Source organism: Meriones unguiculatus, chromosome 4 (genome assembly GCF_030254825.1).
Source record: "Meriones unguiculatus strain TT.TT164.6M chromosome 4, Bangor_MerUng_6.1, whole genome shotgun sequence".
Lineage (NCBI taxonomy): Eukaryota > Metazoa > Chordata > Mammalia > Rodentia > Muridae > Meriones > Meriones unguiculatus.
In genome coordinates this window covers 39415978-39435107 of record NC_083352.1, presented here as the reverse complement: position 1 = coordinate 39435107, position 19130 = coordinate 39415978, and the positions used below count along the sequence as shown (strand labels likewise).

Below are 19130 nucleotides of genomic sequence, written 5' to 3'. Positions count from 1 at the left end.
AGCTTTAAATTATAAACTAAAGAATTATAAATACTCTTATCACCTAATGAGAATTGTCACTCTAAAGAACATTCTGACTAACATATATTGAGAAGGAGCAAGTTCTCATTTATCAGCAGACGGAAATTTCTTTGGCTTTTTCTAAATGTGCCATAATCTGCACTTTGTTATTCTTTAAAACTACAAAATCTCCTGCATGCTGTTGCATCAGAACTGATAACGTTGCTCAGCAAAAAAAAAGAAAAAGAAAAAAAGAAAAACAAACAAACAAACAAAAACAGCAGAGTCTCCCGTCTTCAGTTACCGTAGAAATAGGTGGAACAGTGTTGTACGCAGAGCCAATCCCTCCCCCCTCCTCCTCAGAGTACCTATTTTCTTTTCCTTGTTTGTGCTTTCCATTAGACTATGAAAATATTCATGGCAATATCCAGGCTTTCCCATCAGAACTCCATGTGCAAGCAGTGATGGCTGCACATTGGCAGTGGGGCTGTTGAGCACTTCTGTTTCAATAAAAGCCACAAAAGAACACACCCGTGAGGAAAACTTACCTTTTATGTATTGACTAGTCCACAGACACAGACGGTAACTGTCTGAAAACAAAGCAAGTAGCAAAATTAACCTCATCCTGGCCTGATGCTACCTATAAGTAAAACTTTGTCAGAAGACAGCCTTCTTCCTGTAACTGGAAGAGCTTAAGAGACAGAACGTCTCTTTTGAGATATTTCTTTCTCAAGTTCCACACTGGAGACCCAACACATGAACAATCACTTTAATACACTTAAAACATGTTACAGCATGTTGCTCCCTTAGATCTTAAGGCCAACACAAGTGGGGCGTTCTCCCCCAATTGCCGGAGCGAGTATATCGTTACGTGTATTTTACACCAAATGACTAATAATTAGCCAAAGAGGCTCGATTACTCGCCAGACCGTTGCCAGAGTTTAGAGCATTTAATCCTTGCTTCTGTCAGCGCCATGTCACACTCATAAACAGGGACTGCAGATTCCACCTGAGTGCCATCCTTCATAAGTGGATCATGTTGGCTGCATGCCAGATGTCATCAGTAGGCAGTGACAAAATTTGGTTTTTTTGGGGGAAAAAAATTATGTTAGACTGAAACAACTATCGATTTTGGATATATATTCAATTAATTGTTTCCCAAATTTTCCCTTCTTGCCCATAAAAGCAGACAAGATAGGATATAAAGGTAACAGCATAAAAGCCTTAGGGAGATTGTCACACAATATCACTCCTCGCTATCTGTCTTAAAGCACGTCACTACCGTGTTTTTGTTCAGTCTATCAATGTTTTATTGTGGTCCTTATGGTATTTCATTTTGTCCGTCCTAAGTAATCAAATATGCACAGCTATTACATTTAGTTGGAAATCCTGTTGGTCCTGTCCCATCCGTATGCAGCCTGAATCCTAATGTTTGTTAGAATAGATGCTAAAGCTGCTTCACTATTTCCCGGGCTTTGCTTATTCTGTGAAAAGGAATGTACTCTTGGCATAAAGTATAATCATTAATACTGACCTATACTTTGTGCAATTATTTAATACACTGTAATTTCACATGAATATTCGGCAACTCTGAGGCCAGATAAAATTAATGTTCTCTTTTTAACATCATTCATAAACTCATGTCCATGCTCATGCTCTTGGATTTAGGGGATTTTTTTTTTAAAGCAACAAGGTGCTTTAAAAAGAAGCTTCTAACAATGTTTGCAACAGATTAAAAATTGGAACAAGGGGTTCTGAAATTAATTCCCTGAGATGCTTTTCCAAACCATGTATTATACCTTGGTGCTTTGTGAAAAGGGGGCGGGGGAAGAGGGATGTCGAGTTAATTTTGTCTGGCCTGAAGCTATTTAGTGGATTGTTGCATATATTTCTGTCCTACCACAGGTAAGTGGTGTCTCAAGGGTCAGGCCAATCAAAGATGCCACTTGGATAAGAATTAGATTCCTTGGATAGCGTTGCTGTTTCTATCCATGTGCAATTACAGTCTTTGTGCTGTTTATAAAGGCCTGTCCCCACTAAGTGTCCTGTATCTGTTTTCTTGAAGTGCAAACTCTTTCAATCCTCAAATCACTGGTGTCTTCCTTCCTTGTCTCGACAGAGGGTTGCCCCGGCTTGTGTAACAGCAATGGGAGATGCACCCTGGACCAAAACGGCTGGCATTGTGTTTGCCAGCCAGGGTGGAGAGGAGCGGGCTGTGATGTAGCCATGGAGACTCTCTGCACAGACAGCAAGGACAATGAAGGAGGTAAGGAAGGCTGAAACTGGAAACAGAGTATGCTAGAGCCTAAGTTACGGTGACTGCAGAGCTGTCTGTTGAAAAGAACAGATCCCTGTAGCTTAGACTGATTGAAAACGTATGAGAGCTGATGGATTGATGGCACGCCCTGATTTTCCTGAAATGAAAGCCTGATGATTGTCTTTCATGGAGAAGGCAAGGTAAACTGAGCTCCTGTGTAATGTCCATTGTTCTCCATTCCTTGTTCCGATTCCCGGGTGACTACCCTGCTCAACAGTGGTATTTAGGGCACTGCACGCTGGGAGTGCCACAGAAGTATTTCAATAACTAAACAAGCCAGAAGATGCCAGGCATGTTTTTCTCAGGCTCTTCTGTTGAAAACCATTGGGGGAAGGGGGAGGCAGACAGCAACAGAGAGAGCATATTCCCCTTGAAGCTGGATTCCACTGTCTTTTTATCCTTAACTTTACACCCCTCCGGGGGATGGGGGGAGGATTGTGATATTCCACCCAATTTAAGCCTTTGGCTAGGAATAATTATTTCCCCTTTGCACACATCCCTTCATGCCATTGTGTTTTCATTTCAGAGACAAGAGTGTGGGAGTTGGTAATGGAATAGTTGTCCCTGACAGCTGTTTCATTTTGACCAACCATTAGGAGTGCATTTGGAGGTTGGTGGAGTTTGCTCTCTAGGTCTGAGGTCACCTCCTGAGCCCTCCACTCCTGCTCTTCTGGGAGGCGGTCATCCTGGACAGCAGTGCCAGCTTTGGGATGCAGACAGTAGAGGCAGGCAGATCCCCACACCACTGTGTAGTAACGACATGGCCTTCCACACGATCTGTCACTCAGATCTCTGCAATTGCTTCACCTACAAGACAGGAATAAACAGTTCTGAAGGTTTTAAGTGGGAAAAAAAAAAAGTATACAGTTTGCTCAGCATGTTGAAGCCGTTGTTGCTCTTTGGTTTTCTTTCTTTTGTTTCCGGAGTGCTTATCTTGACCAGGCATAGAAGCTTGTCAAAAGACAGGTAGAGAAGGGCCTAACTCACTCCTTGTCTCCAGTGACTTGGCCGGCAGCCCTCTGCAGCCGCATGACCCTCCGCCACAGGCGGCTTGTTAACTTTGTCACAGACTGTCTTCCTGGTGTTATTTCCCTTGGTTGTCAAGACAAGCCAGGAACCCTATATGAAAGCCTCCTTTCCCTCCCCTGCTCCTAATGGATTGCAGCAGTATCTTAAACCCTCACAGCTTTACCAGCTAATAATACCTTGTTGCCCAAACTCCTCTAGATCACGTGCTTAACAGAAATGGCAGCATTAATCCTCTCTGAGACATAGTCCAGATGGCAACCTAACTCCTTGCTTCCCCCCAAAGACCACCAACCCCATTGTCTCCGGTGCCAGGGGAGGAGAGTGACTCTTTCTCCTTGATTGTGCATTTCAGATTTTTGTCTTCTACAAGGAGATTACTTGGAGGAGGTCCTATACTGGCTCTCAGAGGGATGCAAACTGCAGGGCCAAGTCTGTAGAGACAAGGCAGAGTAATTTAGGGGCTAATCAACTCTTTGGTATTATCATCAGCCAAGGAGGTTTTTCCTTTTCCTCAAAAATTTATCAACTGTGAATTGGCCTCATTCTCCTTTGTTTATTCTTATTAGCATGAAACTCTGCTATCTCTAGGCCTCTCTCTCTCTGAGGGGAAATCTGAGCTGATAGAACACCTCCTGTGAATTCTCTACTTATCTCACATAATTTGCATGGCTGTCCCTAACCTAATTTTGTTGTTCTTCAAAAATGGAATTTCAGGGCTGGCTTCATCATACCCTGAGGTGGTAACCAGGGTGCCTGGTAGCCCAAGCTAGACAGTTCTTTGCTGTATACACATGCTAGTGCCTTGGAGACAGTATCTTCCATACCAAAAACCAAATCAAAGTACATGATCTATCTATTCAAGATAGTATGACCGAAGAGCAGTAGAACAGAAGGCTTACAATTATGGCAGTACCAGAAATCCTAAGGCACATGGAGAATGGAACACTGCAGAGCCATAGTCTAAGTTGATGTCACAGTGTTGAATTATCCACCATGCCTTGAAGTCACTTAATCTTGCCAATTAGCTAAAGAAAAGGAAAGGGACGGCTGAAGAGGTTGATTTGGCCCTAGTCAGAAATTAAACAAAGTCCTCTCTCTCTCTCTCTCTCTCTCTCTCTCTCTCTCTCTCTCTTTCCCTCTCCCTCACCCTTTCTAGGTGTGTGTGTGTGTGTGTGTGTGTGTGTGTGTGTGTGCTCTTGTCTAGTTTGAACTCAGTCTTTGTAAAAGACAGGGGAAGTGGCTTACCATTCCCAAAGTAAAAAAGATAGATAAAAGGTGATAATATGGTCAAAGTATGTGATAAACTTATATTAAAATGTCTTTATGGAACCCATCACAGCGTATAATGAATGTATACCAATAAGAAATAAATAAATAAATGCTTAGAATTTAAAAAAAAAAAAAAAAAAAAAAACAACTGCATATAGGGAAATAGCTAAATGTCTTTTTCAGCCAGGGTTTTTCTTCTACTCCACACTATTTTTCTTTCTCCTCTGTGACAGGCCCCATCACCACTGTCTGATTATAAAGAGCCTTGAAATCCTGATCTCCCTAAGACGGTACCGCTCCTTGACTTCCTGGGTCTTTCCTTTCCTGTTGTCTTTGAGATGTAGTTGAACAAGAGCTTCAAAAAAGGAGACCACATTTTAGATGGAGAGTAGATAGAGCCATGTGTCCTTAGTCACTCTTGATACCGTGCATTCATAGGAAGTAAACCAGCGGCCATGTCTTTTTAAGGTTCAAACAGCTGCCCTGTGCTCTGGGTGGCTGTGGCTTTTTGAAGCTAAGGGTAGTTTTCCTCATGATAAGGGTCTCTGACAAAGATCTCCACTCTGCGGAATCAATGTTGATCCCCTTCTCAGAAGCAACCTCCAGATTTCGGGGAGAGGCAACTGAAGCAAGTTTAAAAATACAAGCTAAGTGAATATAATGGTGGGTGATAGCATTGGTGAGAGAGGGAGGGGGGTAAAAGCAAGCAGAATCATCAAAGATTGGTAAGTACTTCCTCCCAGAGACTCCTAGTATTATCAGAATGTGGAAGGGCACTCAAAATCTCTAAGCATTTCAGTATCGTGGTAGAATATTGACTTGGGAAAAAATGATTATTGGCTTGGAAGACAGTGGATTCATACTTTAGGTTAGTGATTTGGTTACCATGAACTTTTTTGCTATTCACATGGATGTCCTGGTTAATTTGATTGAGAGAACACTGTTAGTAATTGGGGATTTTGTTGCTTTTACTTTTCTCTGGGTACATCATAATGTTTGGTGAATTTGTGTGTGTGGTTTTACTTATCCACTGACTCTGCAATGTATGGCATCTTTTGCCATGTGGATGTCTTCTCAACTAATGTGAAATAATGTTTTATGAAATTTAGCTTTTCATTCACAAACTCTAGCTGTGGCTTTTGAACAAGAGCTTTGTAAGATTATACCTAGATTTACATAAGTGTCATAGTTTCTTCCAATTTCTCTTATAATTCTATAACCATAGAATTGGAATCTTAATATCCAGTTGATGAGGAGAACTTTTAAGTAACTATTGGAATGAAAACCATACAGGAACTCAAGGCATAGGTAGTGTCTGGGGGTGGGAAAGAATGATAAAGGTAAACCAGAGAGCCCTTCTGAGGGTCATTTCTACCTATTTAGATAAACTTCTTGCCTGCGAAGTCAAGGACCTGACTTTGGTCTCTAGAGCAAAACAACTTTGGTTTTAAAGCCATGCATATAGGAGGCAGAAACAGGTAGTCCCTGAAGCCCATTCATTGGCCAGACAACTTTATCTGCTCGGTCAGCCAATGAACACTCACATACTCTCATACACACACACACATACACACAATAATAAATACAATTTTTTTACAAAAAAAAAAGTAATGTGGGTAGATTTGTTGGTACCTACATTTACATTAGAAACACAGGGGAAGGATCCAATCTGGAGAGGAAGGGAAAGATGTGATTGAGACTTGATAAATGAGTGAGACATGTTTGGCTTTAGATGCCTGTTTTCTGTGCAGTTGGAAATATCTAGAAGGCAGGCTCTTCTGTAGGTCAAAAAATATCCACACTGGAGTCAACAGCATGGAAATCATAGGAATGTGACCCTGAAGACACAAATCCAGCAGCCGGTTCCCATAGACCAAGGATGTCCTGAAAGTCAGGTCTCATTCAGCAGTGTAGAAGGGAGCCCCCCCCCCACGTGCTACCAGGTTTTTACAGGAAATAGTCGTGAACTGTGCACCACACGCTGATAAAAATCTCACAGCCACAACACGGCCTCGGGATCTGGACCATGTGGTGGATGACAGGAAAGGGTGGTAGACAGCAATTATCTTTACGGAAAAGGGAAAGTTTATAGCTTTTTTTTTTTCCCCCTGTCAGTGGATAAAAATTATGAAAACAACTTAAAAGTCCATGCTTCAAAGAAAAAAAGGAGAGTCTGGGGGGAAAAGAACAAAGCCAGTATCAAAGGTAATCTAGGGAAAGCTTGGAGTCTGGGTTTTTATAATTTGAACAAAGGTGTACTGATTGAATATATATATATATATAAAAAAATATAGCAAACATGATTGAAAATGTTCTAAAAATAGGACAGAGTAGAAGCCCGGAAGCAAGACCCGAGGTTGGTCATTGTGGCCACAGGCTGGTATTTGTAAATGAACTTTTATTGAAACTCAGTAGTTGCATTCATCCATCTATCTATTGTCAAAGCTCTTCTGCAGAGACTGTGCCATAGTTGCATGACTCACAAAATACCTAAAATACCTACTATTTGGCAATCTATAAAATAAGCTAACTAACCACTCTTAAAGACCAATGGAAGTGCCTCAAGAAAGACAATAGGGAACAGAAGATAACTAAAGCAATAATGTTAAGAATTGAGTGGAGGAAAGCACAAATTATCTATCTACTTTATATCATAGGGCCATTTACATTGCAGCCTAACGTGAAGAAGGGCTCTTGGACTGATACTCAAAGAGCTTTGAAATTTTCTGAACTTTAGTGGTTTTTATGATTAATGCTATGAGCTATGGCTTTATTGCAGAGCAGATGTGAACCAACGTAACATTCTCAGGCCTGCCATGGATGTGCCAGTGATGTTGAGAAGCTATTCCATGGAGACAGTTTTGCAGCACTGTACATTTGGGCAAGTGGGTAATCAACTTAGTTGTACCAGATAGGCCTCTCTGCTATGAGTGCAGGCAACGAATGAAAAATGTCTTCTCAAGTTATAGGAAGTCAGATTCATAACCATCTGTCACTTGCTTGGGCAAGTTACTGATAAACTCTGCAGAAAAAAAAATAACAAACAGTGTGTCCCTGCATCTCGCCTGTTGAAAATGAGATTCTTTCTCTGATGGATGTTAGCAGAGAGGCTTGTAAAAATGCATTTCCAACTGATTAGTTCAGAAGGTGTCAATCTCGTGCAGTTTTATGACCTGCAGACTACACGCCAGATGTACATTTGCTTTTTATAAACTAACAAAGATGAATGACTAAATCTGAGAGTTCCTCTTTGGCAGCTGTACCATATATTGCCTAAGGGAAGACACTGTGGGAGAACTGGGATGGGGGAGTAGTTAACTCTTAATTTACCAGATTAATGGAGATAAAATATAATATTTGAAATTACTTTCCCTTCTGAAGGTGTGGTTGGGGGGATACAGAACTATAGAATAGCAGTGTTTAATTACTCTCTCACTCGTGAGTAGTTATGCCCTAAATCTGCTCACAAAGAGTACCTAAATGGCATAGATCATAGAGCGTATACTAAAGAGTCACCATAAAAACTCTACATATAATAATGAATCACCATTAAGTGGATAAAGTAGGTTTTAAGGAGTTTTTAAGCCAAAATTGGTATTGAAGCAATAGGCCAATCATCTACTGCTTGAGAGAACTTAAGTCTTGAAATCTATGCTTCTATTTCAAGAGAGATGGAGGGGGAAAAAAATCCTATCTCTTACATTATTATTATAATATATCCTTGTGAAGAATGAGGCCTCAGCATGGCCTCATCTTTCTTCCACTAGAAATATCAAGAAATATTTAGACATTTTTCATCTTTATGGCTTTTTCAGTAGGAAAGAAATATTTTGATGAATTTATATGAAATTTCAAAGCTCAGTATCATTTGATTATCTTAGCACATGGTTTTAGATTTTTGTAAAATAAATATGCATGCTGCTTCAAATAATCAACAACCCATGACCTCAGGAATGTATAACATCTACATAAAAATGGCAGCTATAAGGAAAAATACGTAATATATCTCAGATAAAACTCAGACCCACTCATTGCTATGTGGATAGCAATTATCACAAACATTTAAAATACTGAGGTAAAAAGAGACCAACATCATAAATATAAGGCAAGTACCCCAAACTGAACTCAGTTCCCCCAACTTCAAGGGAAATAAGGAAGCGAATTTAGTTGGTATCTGTGGATACGCTCAGTTTCTTCCAGTTTCGAGGCTTTAAGAAAAATCCAACCCACATAGACTTAAAAGTATAAAGAAATGCCTTAGCTTCTAGAACTGAGACCCTACAGAGGCCACTGTGTATATGACCAGTTGGTTCGTCCCCAAGCTTCTTCTGGGATGGACTGAGCTCCAGATAGGTCCCGTGATGGCAGAAAGATGGTTGCAGCAATCCTTGCTTCGCAGGTGGGCATCGGGGACAGAGAGGCAGAGAGCCTCCAAGTCGTCCCTGAGAGTCATCCTGACACATTAGGGCCCCTGAAGTTTCTGAACCACAGTAAAGAGAGTACATGTGTGTACACGCACCGTCTGAGAGCTGGAGGAGCCAGACACTAGAGCGAAAAATCAGAGGAAGGGGCAGGGATAACGGGGATCGACACAATGCCAGCAGAATCCTCCTTCGAGGTCCGGCCCCGTCCATCTCTTGCTTCTGACCTTTCCTGTGCTGCTGTCGACCTCCTCCTGGACTGGAAATTTAATCCGTATCTTTTGTAAAATAATTTAGCGCATTTTATTTACAGGGCGCATGAGAAGAGTCTGAGTGTGCTACAGCAGGCATGTGAAGGTCAGAGGAAACCCCCCAGGAGTTAATTCTCTCTGTGTACCATGTAGGTGCTGGGGAGCACACTCAGGTCATGCAGGAACCTGCCAGGCATGTTCACCCACAGAGCCATCTTCTGAGCTCATCAGCAAAGTTCCTTCCATCTGGCTCAGTTTGCCATCACATAATGAAAGGGCCAGCTACATACGGTATAAAGCCAACCAGTGATTAGATTAGTTCTTAAGAACTGACAGTAGTTTTTTTTTTTTAACTTATAAAAATAAAACATAGACTTCATCTAAATGTTTTCATCTTGAGTTTTCCATAAGGTCACCGAATGGCCTGCTGCGTTAAGTGGAAAGTAGCTTGAAACTGTCTTGTCGGTTAGCCAAGAATGTTTGGTATATCTTCACACTATTTTTTATTAATCTATTCTAAGAGATACGGTTAGTGAGTGGGTCCAGTTTTATGCATTCAGCCTGTGAATAAACAATGGGCTTAAAGGACAGTGTCATGGAAGTGACTGACAGCCACTGACATGTCCCATGATTGGTGATGTGCCTCACAAAGAGTGTATTCGTGCCTCACTTCATGGTGGAGATGCCTTCTGAGAGCCGCATCACCAGACCATCTGCCCAACTGCACAGCTATCTTAAATGTCTTACAAGAACCTAGGCATATAAGGCAGGCGCCTGCCCTGGTCTCCTAAGCCAAAAGAGAGACAGCGATCCTGAAACATGACGTCATAACATCTGTTGTCATAGCGTGTCACACCATCTGAAGTAGCCTTTTCACTACGTAGGCGAGTGACGTCCTAGAGTAAATAATAAACTAGCAACATGACCATCTATTATCACTGTTCAGTATTGGCGTCGCGCTACTTGCGGCCCAGCTTTCTAAAACTGACAACTCACTGGGTCAGCATGCAGTGTCAGCATGCTCTGGGTCTTTGGAGACCCCTGACTAACATGCCGTTCCTCGTTAACAGGAACATATTCGTGTATGGGGAGGGGGCACGTGACTGTAAGCCAACAAATGCTCCTTTGTAACCTCCTTGGAGAAGACATTGGTGGCTGCATCCATGCTCCTTTACGTCACAACTGTCACAGGTCCATGTTGCATATCATAGGTCCATCGGCTGATTTTTTTTTTCTATAAACTCCATTGTCTTGACTACTACACGTTTGCCAGGCTTTTCTTTTTTTTTTTTTTTTTTAATAATGGCTGCGTTGTAGGGAGAGCAAAGTAGAAGGCCAATTTGAGGAATGCCTTACTCCCCGCTGGAGAGTAATTTCCTCTTCTTCAGAGAACTATTTCTGTGGGAGATGGCTGCTTGCCCTTGTCCATTTTATGTTAGCTTGTTTGTGTTAGCACCAGCACCGATGCACACAGGCACCTGTCTGTCTTCTCCATGTGCTTACTCTGGGAACTCCTAGCGCAGTCTTCCAAACTATAGACGGCTTCAGTCATTGTGTTGTCAGCTAGTCCTGATTCCTTCCTGCTGAGAAGGTGTTCTGATGAGTAAGGCATATTCCTCACTCAGAGGAAACGACTTTCAACCGTCCTCAATCTAGACCTTCACTTTCTGTCAAAGCAGATGCGAGTATTAGATCTGTATTTCCTCTGGCTTCAGAAAGGACGCCTCAGAGAGCTCGCTGTCGGATGCGCACTGGCAAATCAGTCGCCATTAAACAAACCCACCAGTAGGCACAAGTCACTGCACCCTGCAGCTGAAGGACCCCGGTCTTTAAGTTGTCTGCTGCTCTCTCCGCAGATGGACTCGCTGACTGCATGGATCCTGATTGCTGCCTCCAAAGTTCCTGCCAAAATCAGCCCTACTGTCGGGGCTTGCCTGATCCTCAGGATATCATTAGCCAAAGTCTACAGACACCATCTCAGCAAGCTGCCAAGTCCTTCTATGATCGAATCAGCTTCCTGATTGGATCAGATAGCACCCACGTGCTCCCTGGAGAAAGTCCGTTCAATAAGAGGTTAATGCCTGCTTTCCTTATATAGACTCGTAAGGATCTGGAGAACAGTTCTGAACACTTTCTTTGAAATGTTGATGAGTGTGTGTTTGAGAAAATTGCTTATATATATATATATATATTTTCTTTTTGGAAAATTCTTCATCAGACTTCGCATTTCAAGCATTTTTGACACAGTTTATATATGTTGCCAATTCCAGTGCCTGAGACGTAACAGGACATCCTGTTAAGGAGTCAATAAATCTTCATTTAACCCAGTTGATTTTCCAAGCGCAGTTGGAAACATTTCAGAAGGCGCGATGAAAAGACCCCAAAAGGCAAAACAGAAGTGCACTTTTTTTTTCTTTTAGCTGAGCTCACTAAATAATATAAATTATGAATTAATGTAATGGAGCCGCTAACGGCATGGCAGTGAGATTGCATAAGCTGCCTGACTGCTGTACAGAGCAGTAATGACCTGAGAATCAACCAGTAACTGAAAGCAGGTGTCTTGTGTCTCCCTGAGCTCAAGAAGATGATTTACACAGAACTCCTGGGTCTGTAGTCATTGCAAAGCATTAAGGCACCGAGAGCCTGCAGCGGCTTAGAAGTTGTCACACACATTTCTTATTGCCCCCTTAAATCTTGTACTTCGTGGTCCCAGCAGACTTCACAGATTGCCCCCAGAATTAATTGGCAGGTATACTTTTCTGCAACCATGTCATACATATGATATATGAAAAAAAAAGGCATCATGGATAATTTTTAAAATTCCTCTCTTAAAATGTTAGTCTTGATATTGCTTTCCCTACCCCCCCCCAAAAAAAAAACAGATTGCAACAAATTAAAACTCAGGGTAAACATCAGGCATTTAGACAAGTAAATTACACTAAATTTAAAGGCACATTGTCTTGGGGGGATTTATTTTATTTTTTTTTCTCTGCTTTTTTGTGAATAGCGCTTGATTAGTTTAGGATGGTAATAGTTTACCTTTAGCCTGAATTATCTATAAATCGTGATGATGTTGGCCGGAGAGGACAGATACTCATTCAAACTCTTGTGCTTTTCCCACAGCCTCGCATCCGTCATTAGAGGCCAAGTGCTGACGGCTGATGGGACCCCGCTCATCGGTGTCAATGTCTCATTTTTACATTACTCAGAATACGGATATACTATTACCCGCCAGGATGGAATGTGAGTCGGTCGCTTTACCGTGTCTCTGTTTGAAATACTTTCAGCCTAAGCCCGAGCGTTTGCCCATCACCCATCATGTTTTATTGTCTTTTTTTAATAGAAAAGCAACAGCTCCTAGAATCTTAAAAACCAGAAACTACAAGTCACATCCTCACACACTAGAAGAGTTCATTCCATGTTTCTGAGGCGTGATATAATATTGTAGTTCTGTTGGGGAATGGGTTTTGTCTCCGAAGACTCGTGGTGAAATATTTATTGGTGGTGTTTTCTTAGTGTCTTTAACTTGAATTCAGATAGTTCCGAAGGACAGATGGGAAACAATTAGGGAAACGCCAGTAGATCAATGGGTAGACAGAAGAGGGGTGTGTGAGTACCAGTTGTGTAATTCCATTTGGGCATAGATTTGGAGATGTTTCATACAAAAATTTAGGAGTCCTCTTGACTTGAGGAGAGTGCTGGTGCGGTGGCGGCTCTCCCTAGGACAGCCATTGTGCGGTGGCGCCTCACTAAGCGCGTCTGATCTGTCATTAGGTTTGACCTGGTGGCCAACGGCGGTGCCTCTCTGACCTTGGTGTTCGAGCGTTCCCCATTCCTCACTCAGTATCACACGGTGTGGATCCCGTGGAATGTCTTTTATGTGATGGACACCCTCGTCATGAAGAAAGAAGAGAACGACATTCCCAGCTGTGACCTCAGCGGGTTTGTGAGGCCAAGTCCTATCATCGTGTCGTCGCCTTTGTCCACCTTCTTCAGATCATCACCGGAAGACAGCCCCATCATCCCCGAGACACAGGTACGGCCAACAGTCGGCGGGGTCCCCACTCGGGAACATTTCCAGTCTTGGGTTGCAAAGAACACTTGTAAAGATTTGCGGGATTTGATGCTACTTCTGTAATGGGTGGTATGTGTGCTAGAGTGGAAAAGTGTCTTAGAAAAGGTGACTTTTGACAGGAAACATTACCTTTCTACAGGTGTTCTCTACGGAACTTAGTTACTGTGCTTTAAACTCAAATAATTTTATATCTTAATGTCCTAATCTCCACGGGAATAAAATATCTGTTTAAAGAAATAGTCATATTAAATATCCATTTATCTAGTGAAATATCTAGATTGTGTTTAGAGAGAACTTCCAGATCTTAAAGGGAGGACCTGAAGTACAGTAGCAGTGACCTTCATGCTAAAATACAAAGAAAGCAAAACTCTGTGGTTCAAAGCCAGGCCGGGAGCCAGGTTCAGAGCTTTCACAGACTGCAGAAGTGATTCAGAGCTATCTTTGGACAGCTGAGTGAGAGCCTGTCTCAAACTAAGAAGCGTGCGAGGCTGGAGAGATGGCTCAGCTGCTCACAGTGCTGGCTCCTCTCCCTGAGGAGCAGAGCGCAGTTTCCGTCACCCATGTCAAGCGGATCACCGCCACCTGTGACGCCATCTCCGGGAATCCATCGCCGCCTCTAGCCTTCCAAGGCAGGTTCACACATAGGTTAAATACTCACATAGACACATACACAAAAAGTTAAAAATAAAAAACTTACAATACAACCAAAAAGTAGCAATGGAGGGCTGAGGGCGTCGTTATTAAAAGGCTCTCGGGCTAATACTGTGCAGAAATGACCCTAGGAGGATTTGAACTTCCAAGTAAACGTTGAGCTGACGCTCTGAGAACTTCACTGTGGCCTTGTCCCATTTGATACTTCCTCTTTCAAGCCTACCGTGTACCTGGGAACTTCTTAGTTCTATCACACAGTAGGGAAACATTTAGTAAAAACAAAAAAAATCCGCTGAGCACCTATGATGTACCAAGCACTCAACAAGGAGTAAGAGCCGACTAAGACCAGTAATTATAGATGTAGCAAATATTTGAATGAACAGTGGGGCGTTCAAGAGAGAGGCAAAACCCTGGGTAAACCGGAAACATCATTGCTGACGGGGGTTGGCTTTAGTGAGGGATGAAGTAGGAAGGGAGGAGAGCAGAGTTCTCCATGGTCAACGATTTGCATAGAAATTGGCCGGGTAGCTCAGAGGGTAAAGCCGATGACCTGCATCTGACCCTCAGCACCCACAGGGGTAGAAGGAGAGAACTGTCTCCCTCCGACTGTCCCCTGACCAACATTCACACCCACCCCACCCATACACAAGACAAACGGATAAACCTAACACAAAAAAAAAAAATAGTCAAGATAGGAAAATAATTGACATGGAGGAGGAAAGAGCCAGAAGAAAATCCTGGGGGAGTTGGGGGGGGGGGGGTAGGACGTTGAACTCTTTAGGCGGTTTGGAAGCACAGGTCTGGCTAACTCAAGTCACAAAAGACATAACTGACAGGAGGCAGAAATAACGAACAGACTCCTGCTTCCTTTCCTTGCACATCTGTCTGGCCACAGCTCAGGTAGCAAGTGTGCTTAGCTATAGGAAAAGGGTAGAAATCGTGGCAAGGGAACAGAACAGAGAGAGACAGGAAGTCAAGGGGCAGTGCGTAGCTTCTGAGTGTTTAACAGGGTCAGGAGCGGAGCTAACAAATTGCACAGCCACCACAAACAGGCTTAAGGGTATATTTTTCCCATTTTGGCAGTAATAAAATATAACATGGTCAGGTTAAATTACATAGGAGAAATGCACGCCTTAATGAACCAAATTACAGATATTTGTTCCGTGGAAGTAGGTTAATGATGACACAGACAATAATGGGTTATTAAAATTAAGAATAACATGATATTTTGAAATAGAGTAGCAACCCTAGCAGGTCACAGGAAGTGGTTATTAATTAACTCCCTTGCAAGTCGAAAGACTATCAAACGTATGGAAAATTATTTTTGAAAGTAAATTAAGAGGAGATGTATTTTCCGGGACACTCAGGGGCCACAGAAGTCTGTTTTCCAAACTAATGCCTTGGCGTTTCATCCTACCGTGGTAGAATGAGTTCCCTTCAGACTGTCTACCCTTCATCCTGTCCACTCATAAATGTCCCGTCAGCATTCACTGTCATGGTTTTTTTTGGATATGGGGGTGTGTGCTTAAGAAGTTTCTGAGTAGATGGGGTAGAAGAATAAAAATTAAAAATAAACCAGAAAGGTTCAGTTTGTTCGTAAACCTGTTTTCCTTACGAGGCCTCGGGGGCTGGATCCAGTGAGCCTATTTAGGGAGGAGCCCTAAACTGCCATGTTCGAGGCCTGCCTTCGTCCTTTGTCACCTCGAGTCCTCGTGCCAGCTGCCTCATGGAGCAGAGTGGGTGTGCTGCCTTCCAGATAAGCACACGGAGAGCAGTGTGTGGAATGACACATACTAGCGTTTAGGAGAGCCAGCTGATTCGTGGTGGCGGGAGTGGCCTCAGACACAGGTTGTTTGTTTATTTATTAGAATTGCATACATGAGTGCTCTGTGTCCATCATTTCCGCCCCTCCTCCTTCCCTTCCAGTTCCTCCTCCTATGCCCCAACTCCAGGTAAAATCCGTGACCTCTTCTTTAATTTCTGTGACTGATGTCCAGGCACGTGTGTATATGAAGAAGCCGAATTGGTGTGTCTGGCATGGTTCCTAGGCATATGTGTCTATGGCTTGCTACTTGAAATTGGATAACTAATCGGGGGTAGGGACCTCTTTCTTGAAAGGACTGGCTCCCTCTACCCCCCACTCCCTGCTCTCAGCAGCCATTGATTACCTGTAGCTCTTCAACCAGAGTTTGGACCTTGTGAGCTTTACCATGGCCATGTTGGTGATGTCATTTTTCAAGTCTTGTTTAAGCAGCTCTTTTGCTGAGACACCTTGGGTGCAGTTTCCCTGACGTGTTAAAGTGCCCTGGTTCTCTGGCTTGTACAATTGTTCCTCTCCACCTCCTTTGATGTCCCCCAAGCCTTGCGTGGATTCTTTCACTTTGGACATGCCATGGCCGGTTGTCCTTTGAATTTTAACCAGTTGTGGAGTCATGTAATGTATCCATCTGCTGAAGAAGCACATTCAGTGATGAGGTAGTAAGAGACAGGTCCTTAACAAAGGTGGCCTTGCACGTCACAATATACATAGTAAGCCTATAAGGATCTACCATTAGTCACAAAACTAATAAGAATATTTGTAGAAAGCATCTCTTTATAAAACTCTTTAAATTTTTTTATATACAATGCAAATGTGTTTCAGAATGGTTAGGTGATATTTGGATATACGGTACTTTTTTATCCCCCATAAATTTGTTACCATCCATTGAGCAATTTACATTGATGGATGAACATAGGGTTACAAAATATATTTAATGTAGAATAGAAGTAGCCTTACATGGATAAAAGTAGCTTTTACAGTCAGAAATCAGAAGTATGTTTTATCTTATATATGTATGTTAGTAACTCTCTGGGGAAATAATACACGCACCTTTAAAACATTATGTCATTTACCGTGTTATCAGAACTCAGCGGTTTTGTAGCTCAGTATGTGATTATGAGAAGGTGCTGTTGTTGCATTACCTCTCAACGTGTATCTGGAATCGACCACCCTTTAATCCAAATGACTCTGCCCTCCTGGTTGTCATTCCTCTATCTCTAACAGTGACCTAGGTAGGCTAATGAGGCCATGGGCGTAGGTCTAGCCTGTAAGGGACCAGCTAATGGCACATCCCCGTTCTGAGCTAACGCTTGTACAGATGTCAGCACTGATCACCAAGTGACTGGAATAGAAGATGCCGTTAGTGAGACTCTACCTCAACCCGGCAGCCGACAGGGAAGGGTACCAACAGCTGTATGGAGAGTGTGACTAACTCCGAATAAATGACAAGCAGCTTTTTGGAGGAGCTGCAGAGCTGTTCATTATTATTGGATAAGAGAACAGCTCGGCTGTTATTTGTGAATAGTGAACCTGCTGTGTCTTATATCACAGGCCCCGCTGGGTTCTGCTCACTCTGTCTTCTCAAGTTGAGCATGCACAATCCCACTCAGGAGCTTGTGCTTGTCTCCAACGTAGGTACTGCACGAAGAAACCACAATTCCGGGAACGGATCTGAAGCTTTCCTACCTGAGTTCCAGAGCCGCAGGGTACAAGTCAGTTCTCAAGATCACCATGACCCAGGCCGTCATACCATTCAACCTCATGAAGGTCCATCTCATGGTAGCTGTGGTTGGAAGACTCTTTCAGAAGTGGTTTCCCGCCTCGCCAAACTTGGCCTACACTTTTATCTGGGACAAGACAGACGCATATAACCAGAAAGTCTACGGCCTGTCTGAGGCAGTTGGTGAGTTTCCTGGATATCCCCTCTGCACTGAAAAGTGGGTTCAAGGTCAGAAGTACAAAGAAATTATCAGGGATCTGTGGCAAGTAGCGGGTAAGCCAATATGGTGGAAGTGAGTTCATCTAGGGGAATCATGGAGGGGTGTTTTATCCACTGTGGGAAAAGGAACGTATCCCATAAGGTGAGATGAAAGCTGTCAGCATTTCCGACAGGAATCACCTCAGGAATTCTGAGTTACTGTATTCTTTCTCCTTGTCGCTGTTTTCGTGTTTCTTTTCCTGAGGTATCCTTTTCTATTTATTTTCTTCCTTTCCCTTATAACTTGGCCTCGCTAGTTTCTATCATCGTTTTTATGTTTTCTGTATGTGACAGTGAGATCATAATGATGTTTAGCAGAATATCCAAACAAAATTTGGATCCGAGAATTATTTCATCTCCTCTGACAAGAGGGCCAGTGGCAGGGTGATCTGAGAACATAGGGCCACTTGTTTCACTGAGTGACTGGACAGTGTTATCAAAGCTTGACATGTCAAACAATAGCTTCAAGCTCAGGCCAGACCACCTACAAGTGAAGGAAAACATGAGTTTTATAGATCTTCAATTTTACTTAAAAATGCATTTTTTTTTTTTGTTCTCTAGAATTGATATCCAATTTGATTTGAATTCGTTCTCACTAATCAGAGAGTTAGCAATCCTTGGTTCATTGTAAACTCTGAAGTCTTGATTATGAATTGGTGTTCACAAATAATGTGTAAATACTTACCATAAATATTTTCCATAATGAACTAAACCATTTGGATTATTTATATAACATATTTTTAGTTGGTCTTGTCTAATCAAAATTTGCTAACTTACTCGTTGTAATTACTTAACGAGTTTCCCAATTTAGGCCTAATATTCTGCTAAGAACCCTTTGTAAGAAGGATGGCGGGGGGGGGTCTCGTTTTCTATTAAATCAGTATAAGATAACATTTGGGGATGCTCGTTTTTAATCTTTCGTACGGTCAGACCTCCCTACACAAAAACAAACGGCTCACTCAGTAAGTGGAGCTTTTGACTTAGATCACAATTGTGAACTTCCCTAAGTCATAGAGTTGCTTTCTTTCCCTGTGTGGTTGAGAGGATGACCTGCCATTCCTTTTGCCTGCAGTGTCGGTTGGCTACGAATATGAGTCGTGCTTGGACCTGACTCTGTGGGAAAAGAGGACCGCCATTTTGCAGGGCTACGAGTTGGACGCTTCCAACATGGGTGGATGGACGCTGGATAAGCATCACGTACTGGATGTCCAGAACGGTAAGTAGGTTCTCGCCTGCTGGTCACGTTGCCCAGCCTCTTTCCGATGATGCTGCCGCAGCTTCTTATCCTCGGAGCCCTGTAGGATTGGAATTAGTAAAACA

At 42.6% G+C, this 19130-nt stretch overlaps 1 protein-coding gene across 19 annotated transcripts in view; it reads left to right on the top strand.

Annotated features, from left to right (window-relative positions):
• The window catches only part of Tenm3 (teneurin transmembrane protein 3), a 2741632-nt gene that overhangs the window by 2658292 nt on the left and 64210 nt on the right, over positions 1-19130 (top strand). For 10 of the 19 annotated variants that reach the window (XM_060381769.1, XM_060381766.1, XM_060381761.1 and 7 more), the window contains 7 exons: positions 1187-1207; positions 2120-2266; positions 11144-11360; positions 12411-12530; positions 13062-13323; positions 17468-17735; positions 18883-19026. In XM_060381769.1, the coding sequence (XP_060237752.1) occupies positions 1187-1207; positions 2120-2266; positions 11144-11360; positions 12411-12530; positions 13062-13323; positions 17468-17735; positions 18883-19026 (1179 nt within the window). The remainder of the gene's footprint in view (positions 1-1186; positions 1208-2119; positions 2267-11143; positions 11361-12410; positions 12531-13061; positions 13324-17467; positions 17736-18882; positions 19027-19130) is intronic. The other 9 variants (XM_060381774.1, XM_060381773.1, XM_060381771.1 and 6 more) reach the window with 2 other exon arrangements.